At 35.6% G+C, this 21397-nt stretch overlaps 1 protein-coding gene across 1 annotated transcript; it reads right to left on the reverse strand.

Annotated features, from left to right (window-relative positions):
* Nucleotides 1–586: 586 nt before the first annotated feature.
* On the reverse strand, nt 587–919 carry LOC136380661 (small ribosomal subunit protein eS27). The gene has a single exon (XM_066348681.1). It carries the CDS (start codon nt 881–883, stop codon nt 629–631), a length of 255 nt encoding a protein of 84 aa, XP_066204778.1. The 5' UTR covers nt 884–919; the 3' UTR covers nt 587–628.
* Nucleotides 920–21397: the final 20478 nt, after the last annotated feature.

The following is a 21397-nucleotide window of genomic DNA, read 5'->3' on the forward strand; positions in this document are numbered from 1 at the left end:
ATTTCGAACCAGTGACCTCAGCGTTCCAGGTCAACGCTTTATCCACTGCGCCACCATAGGTCAGGCACATTCTACCTCTTGATGGGAGATGCTAAAGCATCATGGCCATTTTTGCTGACTACTGCAGAACTTCTGTTCAGAATTGTGTTTACTCAGTGATTTAATCCTTGCAGTTATGTGTGATGATCACGCTCAAAGTCTGTCTTTGAAAAGACCCAGTAGAAATATATATATATATATATGGCAGTAGAGTAGAAGTCTACAAATGCCTTTCTTATCTTGGTCAAATGTGTGTTGACCTTTAGGGAACCTTTCTTTCATCTTATTTTTAAAAAGATGATTAGGAATATGATGTGTGGATTTCTAGACTAGCCAGAATGATCTGTGATAAACTGGCCCCTGCCCCCCCCCCCCCTTCTCAAAACACATACTGAAAGGGTGAAGGAGTTTAGTTCTGGCAATAAATGTCATGATCATGAATACAAAACATTAAATGAAAAGAAAGCTACACATCATAGTTCTCCAGTTTAAAAATGCCAGCTTCTGGTCTTGCTTTCTTTCTTTTTTTTTTTTAATACAAAATGTCTTTATTGGGATGGCTCCCCACTCATCTTGATTTGGGGTGCTTTTAGTGCTGCTTCCTTCTGAAGGAGCATCCTTCTGTAAGCCTTGCTTTTCCACCTGTAGGCTGACAGAGGACAGTGGAGCAGCCAACACACAAAACTACTGTTTGTGCATGGCTAAAGACGGTAGTGATTTTATAGCATCCTGGGCACTTCACATCCATGAAGTAGGAATTGGGGCTCTGCACCAGGCGCTTCTTCTTGTGTTTCCTCTTCTCCTCTTCTGGAGAGGGATGAAGGAGGTCCTTAGCAAGAGGCATTTTGTCGTGGGAGGGTCGTCACCGCCGGAAAGTGGTCTTGCTTTCTTGTATTTATCTTTATTTTTAAGTTAGTTGACCTTGCAATTTATGGTTTAAATGAGTGGTATAATTCCTCTTATCTTATTTTGATCTTGTAGAAGCAGTTCTAGAAATTCCATCAATTTTTATTTTTACTGTTTAGAGGTGGCCAATAAGTCCTTTTTTTAAGCTTCTCGCCTTCTAGTGATCATAACAGCTTAGCTCAGACAGTAGATGTGAGGTTTAGGCAGAGCCAAATAGTCCTTCTGGTTAATATCTTCATAAAAAGTTGCGGTCTCTTGGCCAAACCTTTAATTTAGAATGAAGCATGAGTATGTCAAGGTGTAACCTAAAATACTATATATAGAGATGGTGCTTTTTAAACTCAAAATTATTCTCCATTGTTCTCGTTCTTTTTTTCTTAAAGAGCAGAGACACCTTAAGACTTCTATAAATTTATACACAAAAAGCCTGATTTCCCTCTGATTCTTGTACATGTACAAAATGATACTGATTAAAATAAATACACTGTTCAGTAGAGAAACAGAGCATCACGAATGGAGCTGTCTATGGATGCTGGAACCAAAATCTTGTTTGAATTAGGAGATGTCTGCTAAGTTAAGGCACCCTACAGAGACACATAGGCCAGGGCTTCTAGCAGTCCATACTGTCTTCATTGAGAGATATATTTATATCTTCCAGACTAGTAATTAATCACTCGGTGGGGTTTTTATGGGGGAAGTCGTACACTCACAGAGAATCTTTTTGTACTGCCAGGGACCACAAAGCATGGGCACAATAAAATGCTGATTTAATTTATTATATTGAGGCATGGAACAGGAATGTTTAAATGATGTTGACAGGGCCAGAATTTCAGAACCACCTTTTTAAAAATAGAAAACAAATGCCTACCCCTAAATTTAAAGATGTTGTATTATTTGTTGTTAATATGCAGTCTTTGTTAAGGAAAATACTTTCAAAGTGATCTATTTATGAAAATTAAATGGGGGAAAATTGCCTATCAAGCAAATGTTGTTTAATAAGGTTGCTTTTCTTAGAACTATGGATTCTTAAGTAACTAAAATGTTTTTATATTCCAATAATGGTTTCTATTTTTGATCCTCTCAAAAATTGTCTTTGTTACTTGACTTTTGGTATTTCCGCACAGAATTCCATTGTCAAGGGGCTTATAAACTCTAAAAACCAGGAAGGCTTTCATATATTTTGGGGTATTGGGTAACATGTATTTGCAAAGAGAATTTCATCTGAAATCAATGTGGTTAGTCACTTGGACCTCCTCCAAATACCTCTGCAGGACCAGAAGCCAAATACCTCTGCAGGATCATTAGCAGCCTCTAACTAGCTCTCCTCCAATGAATGCTATGTTCTGTGTCTCCAAACAGCGCTTTCCTGGTTTCACACAAACTAGAAAATGCCATGAGATAATGGGATAGTTGTTTTCCCTGCTGTACCACAGTGAGGGGGAGCTAATAGAGTCACCTCGGTGCAGACCTCACATGTAGATAATATTCTGAAAAGCTACACATCTCTATTGCCCTGGTAGAAAGGCAGTTTCTGACCCCGGTTTAGGTTTTATTTTCTTTTGGCATTGGGACAGATGCATTTGATTTGGGCTTTCAAAGTTGATATAGAATAAAATTCTTAGATAATGTTGAAATGATTCGTTCTTTCATGAATGAAATAAGCTATAAATGATGCATATTGTTTCTTACCATGCCACTGCCATATTTGTGGGTTGTGATAGTGCAGTCACAGTGTGGGAATTAACTGACCCTGTTGGTCTTGATAATTCTGGATGGAAGAAACGGAGTAGTTTGTTCATGTGTGTTTCTTTAACGGTTAAAATTAAAGCATTAACAGTGAAGTCAGTATTTATTCTATGAACATTTACATGGTGAGAGTTTCCTTCTGGGAAATGTTCCTGATTTTGTGGAAAAACTCTATTGACTCAGGTACTAAGTAATAATTAACCATTGTTGACATATTGTTTTTCTCTCCTCTCTTTACTTATCCACCACATCCATTTGGCCAACCAATTCCTGTGGATTCTGCTCTTTGAATGTTATGATCTCCACACCCTTCCCCTCCTTGTCCCACCAGCTCTCAAACTACCATTATTGCCAAAATGGATTTGTTTATCTGTCTCCCCTACTGTAAACTATTTGAGGGTGTGAATCACATCTTATTTGACTTGGCCACAGTGCCTAGCATATAGTAGGTGATCAGTATATATTTCATGTGTAAATAATGACTTTTATACAAACCATTTAATTCAGTCATTCTCAACTGGGGGTGGTTATTGACCCCTACCCCTAATAAAAAGACATTTGGCAATATCTGTAGACACTTTGGTTGTTACAACTCTGTGTGTGTGGAGGTGTTCGCTACTGGCATTTGGTGGGTAGAGACCAGACATATTGCTGAACATTCTGCAATGCATAGAATTACAACAAAGAATTATTGGGCCCCAAAATGTCAGTAGTGCCAACATTAAGAAACCCTACTCTAATTTAATTTTCAAAATATCTCTCTCAAGTAGATGGATAAATAGTAAAAGTTTATTTACTTTAGACATGAGGAAATACACATTAAATGACTATTCTGAGTGCACCCAGCTTAAGGTAGTGACAGAGCCAGGAATTGAACCTCTTGATTCCACATCTAGATAATGACTAAATTATTTCAATTACTTAGATGCTAATTGTGATATTGACTTTACTTATCTGGAAAGTTTTCTTAGATTTTGTCCTTGGAAATCTGTCCATACTCTATTTGTCCATATTCTACTTAATTATTTAAGAAATTAAAGTAGAAAATATTTGAATGCTTATTCGAAAGGTATATGTTCTATGGAGATTCCTTTAGATCTGGCATAAAAAAACTTGAATTTCCTAGTTTTATATCTTATCACAAAAAGTGGATTTCTCCAGCTAAGTGACTCAATCAGAATACATGAATCTCATTAACATACATAGTTCTGAAAGATTAACAATATTAAATATTTTTGTTTTATTAAAATTGAGACCTGGAATGTCTGAATTGGTCATTAGGTGTTTTGAGCTAATGCCTAATTAATTTTTCACACAGTACCTATGTACATTCTGGGATTATACAGAGAACACAGCTGTTTTAAGTGCATAAATTTGTTTATCGCCCTAGTTTTAGGTTTGAAATAAAACCAGGGTATATCTGAACCTAGACTACTATGTATTGTTTAGCCATTGTGTTTCTAGAAATAGCAAAGATGGAATAGGAAAGAGGTAGATAAGGGTAATTAAATTGGTCAAGGGGAAAAAAGTATTATGTTTAAACAAAAGAGACAAGTTCTGTCTGGTATGCAGGACTGTTTCCAATGTGCAAGACTTTGAGGGAGAAACAGATATTTAAGGCATAGTCTCTCTCCTTAGGACTATTCAAATAAATAAGATATATGTATGTATCAAAGCTAATTATAATAATAAGACAGCATCACAGTCAAATGAGTGGTAATAGCAGGCAACACAGAGGATGAAAAGTATTTTATATTGGTGAAGTTTGGGAAGGAATTAACCACTAAAAGATGCAAAGTGCAATATTTACTCCAAGTTGGAGAATGTAAGTAATAAGCATTGGTTAAAAGAATATTTTATAGTAAACTATTTTACAAAGTATCTTATTTTTTAATACTGGCAAAATAAATATCTCTTCTGAAGTCTCTGTCTATATCTTCTTCAGTTCCAGATGTTATTCAAAAGTAAATATATTTATATTTATGGAAAGATTTTATTTGCCATTTAAAATTCTTTCTATATTATCAATTTCTGATCTTTGCAGGTGCTGAAATTTTCTGGGTTCCTTATGGCTCTAAGCCACAGCATGAGAGAATTATAGGCACTCATATGTAAAAATCATTAAAGCCTCTAGAAGTAGAATTGAAAGGATATTTGGGAGAATAGAAAACACCTTTATTTCCATCCTACCTTTGAATATCATCCTTGACTGTGCATGTAAACTTGTGGTTCCTTCACAATTGGGATAGAGGGCTAGTCGAGAACAGCTGAGTCAAAATGGTGAAAAGATAGTCTTAGAGGCAGATTTTGGTATATGTTTTCAGAATTATGAGAAAGAATATCTTTAACAGAAAATTATGCTTTAGTTCATAGTAAAGAGGAAAGGGTTTGAGTTATTCCAATGGGAAGCAGAAGGAAAATTGTTAATTGACAGCGCTTCTGCTGTATCTTTTCCCAAATTAAGTTAGTATTAGGGTGACCCACGAATTTACTATTTTTTTGTTGGCCAAAATGGATCAATCTAAGAGTAGCTACATATGTCTGAAATTTAGAACACTCCAGTTTTGAAATTAGCAGTTGAAGAAACATTATGGATACACCAACAAAACGTGTTATAAATATATTATTAACAAGAACATCACACTCATGAAAAAATATACCCCATTCAAGAATACCAGCATTTATGAAAGTTGGACTGACGGCACCAAATAATTCAAGTGTAAATCTGATTCATGGCAGAATACAATGATACTTCATGTGAAAATGATAAAATTGAGAAATCTCAAGTGGACTATAGAAAAAAACAAAACAGGAAACTTGGTGATTTCATCCTGCAAATTTTATTTTCAAAATCTTTCAATTTACCTTATTAAGAGTTATGCATTTGGCAGGGATGTTTGAAGATATTATTCAAAAAAGCAAAACTAAACAGACCTTGAGGTGATGTTATTTTACACTGAGATATTATACAAAAACTTTTTTTAGCTCATGGAATATGGTAGCTGAAAGGATTAATTTTAATTTTCAGTCAAACATGTCTAAGTTGTAAATAGCAGAAACTGTAATTTCCAGGTCACTTGAAATCTTTTATTTGGCTGAATGAAGGAACATACTATCTTCTTTTAGGTAGAACTGATGTCAGACAGAACTGTGAAGTAGCCAAAAGTTGTTCCCCATTTGGTTTCAGACTTTTTATGTTGCTTAATGTCCACTTCTGTCAAAAACTACTTTCATAAAAAGATCTGATAAACTTATTCACAGAGTAAAATATGAGATTTACTCTGTCTACTTTCGGAAACAGTGAGGAAACTAGAAGCTACGTCACAAAATTTCACAAAAGTTGAAGCTGCTGTGACTGCTTGGTGTAGAGAAAGTAAAAAAGATGAGAAGGGAGATGATAGTGGAGGGGGACAGCTTCAGTGTACACAAAGTAAAGCAGAGTCCCATAGACTTTATGTTCTGTCTGGTGAACAAGAGGTAGGCAATATTTGACTGAATAGAGTAGATTCCCTTAGCAAAGGGAAGTAAGAGTTGGGGTAATTATGGATGATTTCCTACATTAAAAATTTTCCCACTTACTAAAATTTATTTGCAACTCCAAAATCAGTACCCATAGTGCTTTTGCAGTTATTTGAGAACCTGCAGAGAGGAATGAAAAATTTGAATCACCCTACACACCTTCCCAGCTGAGGCTGAACAAGCTGACTCCTTCTTTCAGTGCTCATGCTGGAGACACGCGTTTTTTTGTAGTCTGTTAGTGTCACATTTCCTACATGTCTGTGCTTTTTGTTGGTGATTTTGCTGTTTAAAATGACCCCCAAGTGTAATGCTGATGTGCTGTCTAGTGTTCCTAAGGACGGGAAGGTTGTGATGTGTCCTACAGAGAGAACACATATGTTAGATAAGCTTCATTCAAGCATGAGTTATAGGGCTATTGGCCATGGGTTCATTGTTAATGACTTGACAATATATATTAAATAAGCTGCATTTAAAAAGAGAAACACATAATATAAGATTATGTATTGATTGGTTGGTGAAAATGTGACCAAAAATTCACAAGAACATAATTCTGTATTTCCCCTAGGGGCAGTGATTCAGTATTGCTCTTTCAATGTCTGCAGCAACTTTATGGAATCTAAGTGCCATGAGTAATGAGAACTGATTATAATGCCTGGCACGAGTCAAAGAAATAGATTGGACACTAGTGTTTTTCATCTTTTAAGCTCAGAGTTTTGGAATTTTCTTAGTAGTGCTTATTTTCGAGAGCACACTGGCAAATCCTAGTCTTTAGAGTTCTATCCTAGTTTTTGTGAAGTAATTTTTCTACTGTGAGAAGTTGGCAGGCTGAACTTTCCATTTATTTCGACATTCTACTAAACTATTAATTTTGGAATTAGGCTCTTTGATTTTTTTTTATATATTTAGTTGTAGGAAAATTTGCTGCATTTTCTTAAATATAATTCTAGTAAAGAATTATTTACATTTCTACTTTGATTTTATGTAGAGATTTTTTTGTCTTTATACCTTTTAAGATTACTCTTTGTCCAGAACCTGACTCTTGGGACTGGAATTAGAACCTGGTTAGTGGCTTATGAGGAAAATTCTAGAAAGTTTATCCAAACAACTATAGTGCTTGGAAGAGAACAGGTCACAGACTAGGGAATAAAGTGATGGTGGGGGAACCAGAAACATAAAGAGGTAGATGTGAGAAACTCAAATCTAACCATGGGCTAGATCAGATGGGAGGCCAGAAAGGAGAAGGGGAGGCCAGCAGGGAAGAAGTAGTTAAGAGGATGAATGAAGGTCAAGGTGAAGCTACTCTAGGATCACTCCTCTTGGGCCTGGGACCTAAAAGTAGCAGGGCAGAGCCAGACCTTTCTAGATGTTTGAATCGTATTAACACGAGTGACCAAGCATTTTATTATATGTCTATTGTGTCTGGAATATAAAACACAGACATTATAGACCTTATTTTGAAGAATCAATAATCTGTTTGTGGAGGAAAAGACAAAGTGCACATAGGAAATTGTAGATAACAAGACAATATATTAATGAATATAGTATTATCTAAAATTCAATATGGAAGTGCTGGGAAAAGGAACTGTCAAAGTGGGGAGGATCCAAAATCTCATTTTGCTAAATATACAGCCAGCCCCACAAATGTACTAATTCTTTTATTTTAGGCAAATAAAAGGTAGAGGATATATGATAAAAAAATTCATAAATTAAAAAACACATTTATATTTTAAGACTATGTTCTGATAGAAAAATTCACTGATATCATGCAAAAAAAAAATCATGGAAAAAGCAAATCTCTCATGCTTTGACCAGTACCACGTGAAGGGATAAATATAACATTAATAAAAGGGTAAGAGATCTCTTTACTTCTATAGTCAAATCAGAGAGACAAAATGCTGAGGAGACATCAAACACATAATATAAGATGCCAAAATGAATGTTACAATTTATTTTTATGATTTTTAATCATATAAATGATGTTACTTTAGGTATTTAATTTTCTTCCTCTAAATGTAATGTTTCTTTTACCTCCATTTGTTTTTAGTATTTTTTCAGCCACTTGACTCTGCTGTCTAAGCATTATTTTGTTAATTTGTTTTTTACTTTAAAAAAAATTCTGCGTGGGGTTCTCTGCAATTCTCAGATCTGTGATTTGTTATTTTTCATTAATTTTGGAAAATTCTTGGCTATTATCTCTTCAAATATTTCTATTCTCTCTTTCTTGTACTTCAGTTACATCTATGTTAGACCATTTGATAATGTCCTACAGCTCTGTATTTAAAATATTTTTCAAATGTATTATTTTTATTTATACTTTCTATTAATCCATCTTTAGATTCATTGTGTCCTGCCTGCTAAAGGGCCCATGAAGGTAATGCTTCATTTCAAATAGTGCTTTTTACTTTTAGTATTTTTGATCGACTCTTTTTATTTATTTTACTGTTTCCATCTCTCTGATGAAATTTCCTGTCTGTTTATACATGTCAATCTCTTCCTTTAGATTCTTTAATATGTATATTAATCATAGTTATTTTAAAGTCTCATTTTGACATTTCTTTAAAAACTTTTTTTTTAAGTGAGAGGAGGGGAGACAGTGAGACAGACCCCCACCTGTGCCCCGACCAGAATCCACCCAGCAAACCCCATCTTGGGCCAATGCTTGAATCAATTGAACTATTTTTAGCATCGGAGGCTGATGCACTCTGACCAACTGAGCTATCCTCAGCACCAGGGGCAACACTCTAACCAATCAAGCCGCTGGCTGTGAGACTGGAAATGGGAGAGAGGGAGATGGAGAGGGAGAGAAATAGATGGTTGTTTCTCTTGAGTGCCCTGACTGGGAATCAAGCCCAGTCTGTTCATACACTGGACCAATGTGCTATCCACGAGCAAACTGGCCAGGGCCTCAGTTTGCTACTTTTAACAGCTAAGTCATCTCTGTGTTTGCTCCTGTTGGTTTGTCATTTGACAATGACTTGCTTTATCTTTTCTTTAAAAAATGTATTTTCTACTTTTTATTCAATCCTGGACATAATGTGTAGAAGAATTGAAGAGACTTATTTAAATAGTAGTTTTGCCTGGTAATGGGCATTCCTGTTCTACTCTCATGCCATAAGTGTGTACCTTGATTCAATCTGCTATATTCAGGAATTGAACTAGATTTGGGTTTTGTTGTTGCTATGATTGTCTTCAGTTCACCACAGGCTTCAAGTTCTCCCAGTGGTGTCTGCTGTTACCTTGCACTTAGAGAAGGACCTGGGGTGCTTCTCAATGTTCCAATTCTTCCCAGATGGCCTGAGCCATAGAGGGGTCTCTCTTCATGGTCTTGCTTTCCCCATAGGCTGCTGTTGCCTGAGTTGGGCTCATGGTAGATGCAGGAAGTTCTCTATTGTATTGGTCTAGCCTCAATCTTGGGAAGCCCGTGTGCCTATGCTTTGGGGTTAAGATTTTCTCAACTTTCCTTCTTCTGTTCCCCATGGAAGCCAAACTCGACCTTGTTTCTCTCCTAGCAGAATCCTGGGTCCAAGATTTCCTGCCTCATTCCAGAGACAGCGGGTTTCTGCTTCTGCTCCTTCCTCATAAGAAATGGATCTTTTCTGGATTCTGAGGTCAACAGGGTTTGTTGTCCCTCCTTTAGTGCCTGAAGGCTATTGCTTCACAAGAGAAAAGGGTCCACTGAGTTGTATTTCCCCAGCAGATGTGCTACTGAAAGGGGCTCCAGATTTCCTCTCCTGCCCCCAATCTTTCTCATGACTACCCAGTGAATGCTCATAGAGCAGAGATTGTGAATGGAAGCTTTCTTTGTGCCTGGGTCTCTTGGCTATTCTAAATGGACACATCAGTCCACACCTGTCCTTTAAGAAATAGTTAACATTTTGGCTGATTTCTTCTTACCTGTTTTGGAGGGTAACCACCTCTTTCTCCCTTGTTCTACCAAAGGCTAAACAGTTTGTGTGTCATCTCTCTTTGGAAAGGCTTGTCCCTCTTTAGAATTAAGGTTACTTGATTGCATTATAATTTCAGTTCTCTGATGGGCTCAAGCATAATTAAAATTTTGTAGATCACCTGATTTTTTTTGTCATTGTTAGAGTGGGAGCAATGTTCTTTTATGATATTTAACATCATAAGAGGAAATGAAACTCCTGAGTTTTTACTTTATCTGTGTGCATATGTATCACCATGCTAATTAAAACAGAATTTTGGGATCTACTAGAAAGCTTTAAAGAACTTGGAAGAGAAACAGAACTATCCTTTGTTCCTTCTATTCACAGGTAGTTGAAATAGTTGAAACAATATTAATAGTGTTAACCTTGAACTTCCCTGAAGCTGTTTCTGAGAACCAAGTACTGATTTCTTTGAAATCTAATCACCCCCTGTCCCTCCTACTTCCTTCAGGGAATCAAATGGGAGGACTGAGGCTGTATGTCTCCTGTTGCGTATTGGGCAAAGGCTCTAAAAGCTGGGTGAGCAATGTAGAGGTTAAGAGAAGCTGTAGCGGTAAATATAACAGCTGGGCTGGGGCCATATGGAAACAAAACAAGAGAGAAAGAGGGGAGTTTTTATTGTAGTGCCAGTAGTGTTGCATATCAAAATCAGGCCAGATCTTTATCAGGATCCTATTTTTTTTTTGCATTTTCTAAAGATTTTTCTTTTTAAATTATAAATAATTCTTACTTTTATAGTCAGCACTAAAGTTAAAATAAATCGATATGTACAACCACAACGGGAAAAATGTATTGAAAAGTTCAAACCTATTTCTGAACCTGTATGAACAAGTAAACTTTTTATGTTACCTGTGAGATACCGTTTTTTTTTTAAAAAGTGTTTCACTTATTATAAATTTGATATTTATAAGAAGCAAGTATTTGATTGTATTTTGAGAACTAGGGTTTTGTTTCTATGTGCATATATGGAAAGGACATTATTGTATTTCTCCAAATCTAAGATGTACATTTTTTCGCATTTTAATATATCTGAAATTAGGATATATTTTTATAATTGATGGACTATCATACTTTAATTGGCATGATTTTTTTCTTGGTAAATAAAATGATAGTATGTTTTATAATTGATGGCATCTTATATTTGAGGAAATATGCTATTTCATAGGCAATTTCACAGATTAAGACCATCTGAAATTTTTTTTGGTACAAATGAGTGTAAATTTCTTGACATTGTCTAGATAAATCCCCCACAAGGTAGTACATGCCTGTGTTTGAAAATTTTAAAAACCTTATGGTTGAATTTTAAAATAAACTAAGTTGTACTAATTTTCAATTATGGAAGCAAATGTAATGCCTCTCTTCCTATTGATTTATTGTATTCTTATTTTCTCTCTGCTTTTCATTTTAAACAAATCTCCTTAGAAAGCTGACCACTCTGTTTTTATGCTCCTTAATATTTTTATAGCAATGTGCTGCCTGTTTTTATATTCATAAAAGAATCCCCCAATATTATATATCCATAGAGAAACAGTGCTCAAGTAAGCATTGGTACTGCAATTCTCACCTTTCTTTAAAGGGGACATATGTCCAGAGAACAAGATTTTAGTGCCATTGCTATGTAAATGGTAGCAGAAGTCTATTGCAGGAAAAAACTCTTCAGTTATTTTATGAATTCAAGTTTTTCTTATTCTTATGATGCAATAGATTACAATTTGCTGTCTTTGCTTCATAGGAGTGCAGTTCTCTCGATTGCACTGTCTGTATATCAAAGGATGACTAAGCCTTGCTCCCTTTTCCGAAGTGAAAAAGTTGTGAAACAATAATTTTAAAAAAGCCTTAAAGTTATTTATAGCCACTAATAGCTTGAATTACTTAAAGGCAGGAAATATTAGTTATACTAAATAGTATGTACAACTGTGATATCAACAAGTACCCTTAGATTTTTAAAGGATTTGTTCATTGTCTTTGATGTTGGGTCATAAATGCATATAGCTGATCTGATAGGTCAGATAGTTTGGGGAAGTAAATATTCTTTCTTACTATCAACATAGAATTCAGAACTGTTCTCTGAGAAGCTGTCACTTTTACACAGGAAAATATAGTGATGTAAAGAAACCCGTTTCCTTTTTTTACTTTGACTTAAAATGTTTTATTTGATTTGGTGGCTTCTCTTAGACACAGTTACTAACATTTCCCCTCTTATATTCATTCTTCTCTCCAGTAACATACATACTCTTTGACCCAGGTATTCTGACTAGACATATGAAGAAGAGTAATAGGTTAGACTTCTGATAGAACAAAATCAAAATTCTGATCAAACCAGAGTTTTATTGATGTGTATTGAAACTATTGCAAGGGGCCATAACCAGCCAGTTTGAATCATCTTTATTTAAGTATATTAAACAAAAATCTGCACAGCGGTGCCTTCTTAAGGGCATGCACCCAGAACCAAGTATACTAAATGAAAAACAAACTCAAGTTAATATTCATGATATTTTAACACAATGGAAAGAAAAGGAAGGTCAAAACGAACTCTGTCATGTATAAATAAAATGCTTTTGAAGGAGCAATGTGATGGACTGGATTTAGGACGAGGTAAATGTTTGGTAAAATTTGGACTTAGGGAATGTAGTCTGATTCTTGGCATTATTAGCAAAGTGGAAGAAATTACAAAGGCTCTCATTAGAAAGTTTTAGGATATCAGTGAAAAGCTTTGGGTTGGTTGGAGGGGTGGCATTAGAAAGAAATGGCATGTTAAGTGCTTGTGCCACAGTTTTTAGAGATAAGTAGAGAATCTACCACAAATTCATAGAAATACTCTTCACCAGAAATATATAACTGTGAAGTGTAAATGTATTTGATAGCAAATGTTTACATATCAATTGTTTTAAAATTAAGAAATCAAAAATGAAAGGGAAACAAGGAAGATATGACCCATAGAGGTAGAAGATGTGGTCTTTGGGGTTAGTGGGTGTTTTTAAAGAAACTCAAAAGGATAACTAACATTTCAAAACATGGCACCAAAAGGGTAGAAAGTATTTAAAAGCCTAATCACTAAATATCATACAACAATTTCAATATTTCTCAAATGTTTAAGACTGTGTTAAAAATAAATCAGTAAGTTCTATGGCTTCAATGCAGGTTCATTCAGAGAACAGGGGGAAAAAAAAGCCCTTTGTAAAATATGGAAACCATCTTGAGTTAAACAAATGCCAGAAAAAATTATAATTGTAAAAATGAGATGTCGACTATCGTTATTACAGTGGCTGTGTTGTTTCCAATAACAATTTGGCGTTTTATTTAGTCTGTAACAATCTACAATTGAAATATAAAATAAAGATTTTTCTTTTATTTCCCTCTGAAGTTCTGTGCCAAGCTAAGCAGAACTGAATGAAACATCTGTGGATGATTAAAACAAGCTTTCCTATGGGGTTTTGAATAGAAAGTAAACATGGATTTTATCCATAGTCAACAGCATTTACAAATGTAAAGGGAGGAAGCTACTGAGTTTTTGAAGAATGAGCTGTTAGAGAGGAAATAGAAGTATGGAACGGCAGATGGCGATAATTAGTTCCATACGGCGAAAGGCTTCTATTAAAAAAAAATGACAGTAAGCTGCTCTGGTTGGGTGATATTTTATTGAAAGAATTTTTGTGTATTATTTTCTATCTTTGTCTTTCTGGAGTTATCTCACATCACAAAACCAATCAAATATGACTAACATGTGATGTATTTTATTTGGGAACCTATGTTCGTGCTCATGAATAAGAAAACCCTTTGCCAGGGGGTTAGCCAGACTGGATGCCCACTCATCTCTTCCACTTGGGATTTTCAATTCTCCAATCTTCTCTGCTTAACTTTGTTTTGGGTCAGTCATTGTTTCCTAATTTCTTTAGGCTATGTTGTTTAGTGCTTCAGAACCTTAGCTTTGGAGCCAGACTGTCGGATTAGAATTCAGCTTCCTCCTTACTAGCTATGTGATCTTGGGGGAATTAATTACCTAACTTTTCTATGCCTGTTCTTTCATCTGTACAAGGGGGATAGTTACAATTGTGTTATGCAACCTAATGGTATACTTGTTGTAAGGGTTAAAATGAATTAATATATGTGTTGGGAAAATAAGTTTGTAGAATTTGTGTTATTTGGTTTTGCTCACTTTTAATTAAAAATGGTGCTGCCCACATGGGGTGGCTGGTTACCTTCATGCTTGGGAAGGGGCTTGGTTATGCTAATGTGTGCTGGAGGAGGGATTGTCCCACCAAAAGGTTTTAAAAGGAAGAGCTAGGAGGCCATTTAGAAGAGGAGGAGACCACGTTATTCCAGGGGAGAGAGGCCATGTGATTGGAGGGGAGGAGGCAGCCAAAATGGAGGCATGCAGAGGGGACTGAGTGAGGCTGGTGAGGCCTTTGATTCTAGGAAAAAAACAGAGAAAATCAGTGGCTTTGGGAACCCTGAATGGAAAGGGAAGTGTTTTCCCGCTGTGTGTATTTTCTCACCCGCTGGTTGCGAGCAGGAATAAAGGATGGCCCACCAGTTCTTGGCTCCGTTGTTTCATTACCATCTGTCCAAATCAAATGCAAACCTGTATGGGCCAGGTGGCTGTGATGGTGGCTGTGGCTACTGGCTTTAATATATGTGTTGGGAAAATAAGTTTGTAGAAATTGTGTTATTTGGTTTTGCTCACTTTTAATTAAAAATGGTGCTGCCCACATAGGGTGGCTGGTTACCACCAATATGTAAAACACATTCCAATATGTAAAACACATTCACTAGAGTCACCGGGGTCCCACCATAGACCTATTTAATCAAAATGTCTATTCCCTCCTAATCATATACCACTTATCAGTATCTTTTTATCATTTATCTTCACTATAGGCTTGTTCATATAGTTAGTAATTCACACATATTGTTGTTCTATTATAGTTTATATATACATTTTATAACATCACAATATTTTAAAAGTGAGATAAGAATAAATACAAAAAGTTTGAGCATTTTTTCCTCATATCTTAGTGGTTTAGGATTCAGAGGTTACTGGTTTAGAATATATTTGCAGAGTTGAACTAACTGAAAAGGGTAGCATTGAATTCAACTAGCCAAAATCTTTGGGAAACAACAACATAGCCCCAAGCGCTTTGATAATCAGTGTCTTCATCCCCTGTGCATATGCCAAGGCCAAATGTGAAATTCTCTTCCCAGTTCCCTGTGCTTTTCATTTCAATAGTATTTTTGTTTACTTCTATTTCTTTGTTCTTTATACTTTTTTATACTGCCAACCAAACTCACTATTTGTAGTTGTGACCTTGACAGTATTCAAAATCCTCTGTTCTTAGCTACAGATGTCTGTAGCTTTCAAAAAGGTAAAGTGAGCTCTTTGTTTTTAATTGTCGATAAAGGTTTCCTCACTTCCACCTTATTTCAATTTTCTTTCCAATTGGCAGTGACTGCAGCAGCTTCCTTAGTTCTGGGTCACCTGCGACTCTGCCTCAGTGATGCTGCATCAACAAGCAGAGGTGTTAATCTTCCTTTGTTCCCTTGTGCAGCCTTTCTCTAGCTTTATAATTATCCAGGGTGGTAATAGCCCTTAACAACACACTCTGTCACCTTGAAATCAAGTGGGTTTTAGATGAAAACTCAGGCAAGGTCTTAAAGATGTTGTTCCTCTCAACTATGAATAGTGAGGGAGAATTTAAACATGACAGTCCTTAGTTATAATGATATTTAGATGATGGATTTCCATTACCTTGCATAATGTAGGATGTTGACATTTTATTCAAACATGTAATCCTTGTCATTGAGTGTGGGAAGTAGGGAGGGTGATACCTGAAATAGGAGTAACACAGGATGGCACTACAGAGAAATGACAGAAAGCCCAAAATAATAGCAATAATCACTTTCCACTTTCTGTCATGTCATTTTTATAATTCAAATAATGTTCTCTGGCACTGTCTTCATGATTCTAAGTAGCTTCTGTGGTTCTGAGCAATGCTTAGGCCATACCTTATTATATAAATGCCTTCATACACATTCACATTAATTATATATAGTTATTGAAACAAAAAATTTTATTTATATCCTTAAAATCTTATCTCGTAATCAGAAGAACTTCATTGTTGAATTAAGGTAAGTTTGCATTTGGGTTATAATGCATATTCTTTTACACTGTTAATATGTTGAAGATAGAAAAATTCATTACCATCTTAATGACACCAACTTTGTGGTAAATATTCAATAGTATGGTGATACACATTACTTTTTGTCTAGAAAGATTAAGAAGAGGTTTTTTACTTAATTTGAATACTCATATATACTGTATACTGATTAATAATTTATAAATAATTCAAATACAATAAAACATATACAAATGTATAGAGAATTGAATCTTTCAGGGTGCATGTAGGAACATGGTAATAACTATTAAATATCCCTACCTCCCCTCCTAAAACGCATACGAGGAGAAAGCAACATAACATAGAGTCAAGAAGAAAGGAGTACTTGGCCAGAGTGATGAGGAGTCAAACATTGAGGATCTGTGGGAAGACCACTGTAGACAGAGTCAATGTTTGTTGCAGAGGCCCTGGGGTAGAATAGAAGTGAGACTGTGTGCTGAAAGAGCAGAAAGAAGATCTGTGGGGCTTGATCAAAGTGAGGAATGGGGAGTGTTATGAGATGAGGGTGGAAGAGTAGACAGGAGCCTGAACACACAGGGCCTTGTAAGCCTAGGTAATAAATTTGGATATTATTACAGTATAATAGGCAGCCATTGGAGCATTTTAAGCAGGAAAGTGACAGAATTTGATCTGTTTAACAGTCACATTGTTATTGGGACAATTGATAAAATTTGAATAATGTATGTAGATTAGATAATAAAATTATTTCAGTGTTAATTTTCTGATTTTGATAATTGTGCTCTGTTTATGTAAGAGAAAGTTCTTGTTGTTTTTTTTTTTTAAGGAAATACACCTACAAGTATTTAAGGGTAAATGGGTGAGATGTCTCAAATGCTACAGAAAAAAAATATGTGGAGAGAGAGGAAGAGAAAGATAAGCAAATATGGTAAATGTTAGTTCTTGAGAATTTGGGGGAAAGGTGTAGTTTCTTTGTTCTATTCCTCTGGTAGTTTTGTAACTTTTCTGAAAGTCTGAAATCATTTCTAAATAAAAAACGAAAAAAAATTGTACTGGCCTGTGTGAGGGATGATTTATAGGTGAGCCAATATGGGAGCAGGGAATGACTGTCGAGGTCTGGGAGAGCAATGACAGTGGCTTGGATTGAGGCAGTGGCAATAACGGTAAAGAAAAATGGCCAGAGTCAAGATATATACCATTGATTGAACTTGCTCATGAATGTATGTGGTTGGTGAAGGAAAGAAAGGAATGATATATGACTTAGGGTTTCTTGACTATGGTGATGCCATTTTTTGAGATGGGAAGATAGAAGTTGTTCAGAATATAGAAAAAGTTACCCTGCTCTTTTAAGATTTTGGTTACTGGAGTTAATGGCAAAGGACCTTACAGCCTGCTTTTTATAGAAGTTTATTTCTTAATCTGACAAAACCAGAGGTTAGTTCTTATAAAGGTTGATTAATTTTGTTCTGTTTTTTTTGGTGGGGTCTCTGTCTTTGAAATAATATAATATTTATTACAAGAAAATAAGCGTGTGAGTGGATTGGTGAAAATTCATTACCACATTTAGCTAAACAACTCAAATCAGTCCCCTCACTATTAGTGACAAATCAAAAAGATGATACAAGAGAAATTACACAGAAAAACTTAAAATAAATATTTAGACTATGAAAGTACATGGACTTGTAACAAATTCAAACAGAATGGAAGTAAAAAGTATAATTTTCCCCCTCTTCTAATTTTGTGCTTCAGGAAAAAGCCCCCACTAGCAGTTGGATGTTTTTCTTACACACGTCTATCCCTGTATAGCAGTTCCCAAACCCCTTTACACATGTATATATATACATAACATAGTTTAAATTCTTTTTTTTTGGATTAAAAGGGGAGTTAGTTATCTATTGCTGTGGAACAAATTCCCCCCAAATGTAGCAGCTTAAACAGCAAACATTTATTATCTCATAGTTTCAGTGGGTCAGGAATGTGAATATAGCTTTTTATCTGCTTTGAGGTTTCTCATGAGGCTGTGAACTAAAGGTACTGGCTGGGGCTGTGGTCTTATCTGAAGGCTCAATTGGGGAAGGGTATGCTTTCAAGCTCGCTAATTTAGGTGTCAGCAGGATTTTGTCTTTGTGAGGCTGTTAAACTAAAGTAAGACCTACTCCAGTTCTTTGCCACATGAGCCTTTCCATAGGACTGCTCACAACATGGCAGTTGGCTTCCATTTCAATAAGCGGTAGGAAGCTATTGTCTTTTTGTAATATAATCTCAGAAGTGATATTCTATTACTTTCACCACATTCCATTCATTAGAAGTAAATAACTAAAAAAAATAAAATTCGCAATCTAAATTTAAAGGAACTTGCAAACGAACAACAAACAAAGCCCAAAGTGAGTAGAAGGCAGGAAATAATAAAGATCAGAGTAGAAATAAATGAAATAGAGTGTAGAAAAGCAATATAAAAGACCAATGAAACCAATACTTGTTCTCTAAAAAGATAAACAAAGTCACCCCTATAAATTCAATAAAAGGAAAAAAAGAGATTGACAATCCTTTAACCAGACTCATCATGAAAAAAAGAGAGGACTCAAATAAATAAACTCAGAAATGAAAGAGGAGAATTAACAACTGACACCAAAGAAATATGAAAGATTGTAAGAGAATATTATAAACATTACATGCCATCAAACTGGACAATCTGGAAAAAATGGACAAATTCTTAGAAACATACAATCTTCAAGAATTGAATCAGGGAGAACTGGAGAATCTGAATAGACAGGTTACAACTAATGAAATAGAAGCAGTGATCAAGAAACTCCCAGCAAACTGAAGTTCAGGACTGGATGGCTTCACAGGTGAATTTTACCAAACATTCAAAGAAAAACTAATACCTATTTTTCTCAAAGTATTCCAAAAAATTCAAGAGGAAGGAAGACTTTCAGGCTTGTGTTATGAGGCCAGTATTATCCTAATTCAAAAACTAGTAAAGATAATAAATAAAAAGAAAGAAAATTATAGACCAATATCCATGATGAACATAGATGCTAAAATCCTCAACAAAATATTAGCAAACTGGATCCAGCAATACATTAAAAAGATCATACACCATGATCAAATGAGATTTATTCTGGGTATGCAAGGTTGGTACAATATCTTCAAATCAATAAATGTGATATACCACATAAACAAAATGAAGGATAAAAACCACATGATCCTATTAATAGATGCAGAAAAAGCATTTGATAAAATCCAGCACCAATTTATATATAATAAAAATAAAGTCTCAGCAAAGTGGGAATAGAGTCAATGTACCTCAACATACTAAGACCATATATGACAAACCCGCAGCCAACATCATCATACTCAATAGAGTTTTCCATAAGATTGGGAACAAGGCAATCCCTGTCTTTCACCACTCTTATTCAACCTAGAACTGGAAGTCCTAGCCATACAATCAGACAAGAAGAAGTAAAAGGCATCCAAATTGGAAAGGAAGAAGTAAAACTGCCATTCTTTGCAGATGACAATAATATTTCATATAGCGAACCCTAAAAATTCCACCAAAAAAACTACTAGAAGTGATAAATGAATTTAGTAAAGTATCAGGATACAAAATAAATATCCAAAAATGTGTTGTAATTTTATACACCTATAATGAACTAATGGAAAGAAAAACTAAGAAAACAATCTCATTCACAATTGCTTTAAAAAACACCAAAACCTTGGAAATAAAATAAAAAAAAAATTAAGTGGGAGGTAGGGAGGCAGAGAGACAGACTCCCGCATGTTTCCTGATTGGAATCCACCTGGCAAGCCCACTTCCCCGTGATGCTTTGCCCGTCTGGGGCTGCTGCTCCATTGCCCAGCAACTGAGCTATTTTAGCTCTTGAGGCAGAGCCACGGAGCCATCCTCAGCACCCCTGCCAACTTGCTTGAACCATTTGAGCCATGGGTGCAGGAGGAGAAGAAAGAGAGAGAGAGAGAAGGGGGAGGGGAGGGGTGGAGAAGCAGATGGTTATTTCTCCTGTGTGCCCTGACTAGAAATCTAACCTGGGACTTCCACACACCTGGCTGATGCTCTACCACTGAGCCAACCTGCCAGGGCCCCTAAGAATAAATTTGAGCAAGGATGTAAAAGACCTGTACTGGCAAAACTGTAAGACAATGAGGAAAGAAATTGAGGAATATAGAAGTAAATGCAAGCATATACTGTGTTCATGGATAGGAAGAATTAACATCATTAAAATGTCCATACTACCCAAAGCAATCTATAGATTTAATGCAATTCCTATCAAGATACCAATAACATATTTTACAGAACAAGAAAAAATAGTCTTAAAACTTATGTGGGACTACAAAAGACCCCAAATAATTACAGGGATCTTGAGAAAAAAGAACAAAGTTGAAGCAATCACACTACCTGATATCAAACTATACTACAAGGCCATAATAATCAAAACAGGAGGGTACTGGCATAAAAACAGGTATACAGATCAATGAGAGCCCAGAAATAAACCCATGCCTTTCTTGTCAATTAATATTTGACAAAGGAGGCAAAAACATACAATGGGGTAAAAGATAATTTATGCAATAAGTTGTGTTAAGGAAACTGGATGGATAACATGCAAAAGAATGAAACGAGATTACCATCTTACAATATACACAAGAATAAACTCAAAATGGATTAAAGACTTAAATATTAGACTTGAAACCATGAAAACCCTAGAAGAAAACATATGCAATAAAATCTGAGACATTTCTTGTAGCAATACACACACACACATGCATATATATATAAAATTTACTTAATGTGACTTAGAGATGAACCTCTTTTTTTTTTTATAAATTTTTATTAATGTTAATGGGATGACATTAATAATTCAGGGTACATATATTCAAAGAAAACATGTCTAGGTTATCTTGTCATTAAATTATGTTGCATACCCCTCGCCCAGGTCAGATTGTCCTCCGTCACCCTCTATCTAGTTTTCTCTGTGCCCCTCCCCCTCCCCCTCCCCCTAAATCTCTCCCTCCCTCCCTCCTGCGTCCTCCCTCCCCCCACCCCTGGTAACCACCACACTCTTGTCCATGTCTCTTAGTCTCGTTTTTATGTTCCACCAA

Source organism: Saccopteryx leptura, chromosome 9 (genome assembly GCF_036850995.1).
Source record: "Saccopteryx leptura isolate mSacLep1 chromosome 9, mSacLep1_pri_phased_curated, whole genome shotgun sequence".
In the NCBI taxonomy this organism is placed as follows: Eukaryota; Metazoa; Chordata; class Mammalia; order Chiroptera; family Emballonuridae; genus Saccopteryx; species Saccopteryx leptura.

What these genes read in the sequence shown, in the direction of transcription:
- LOC136380661 (XM_066348681.1), bottom strand. Translation starts at nt 883, where the DNA reads ATGCCTCTTGCTAAGGACCTCCTTCATCCCTCTCCAGAAGAGGAGAAG.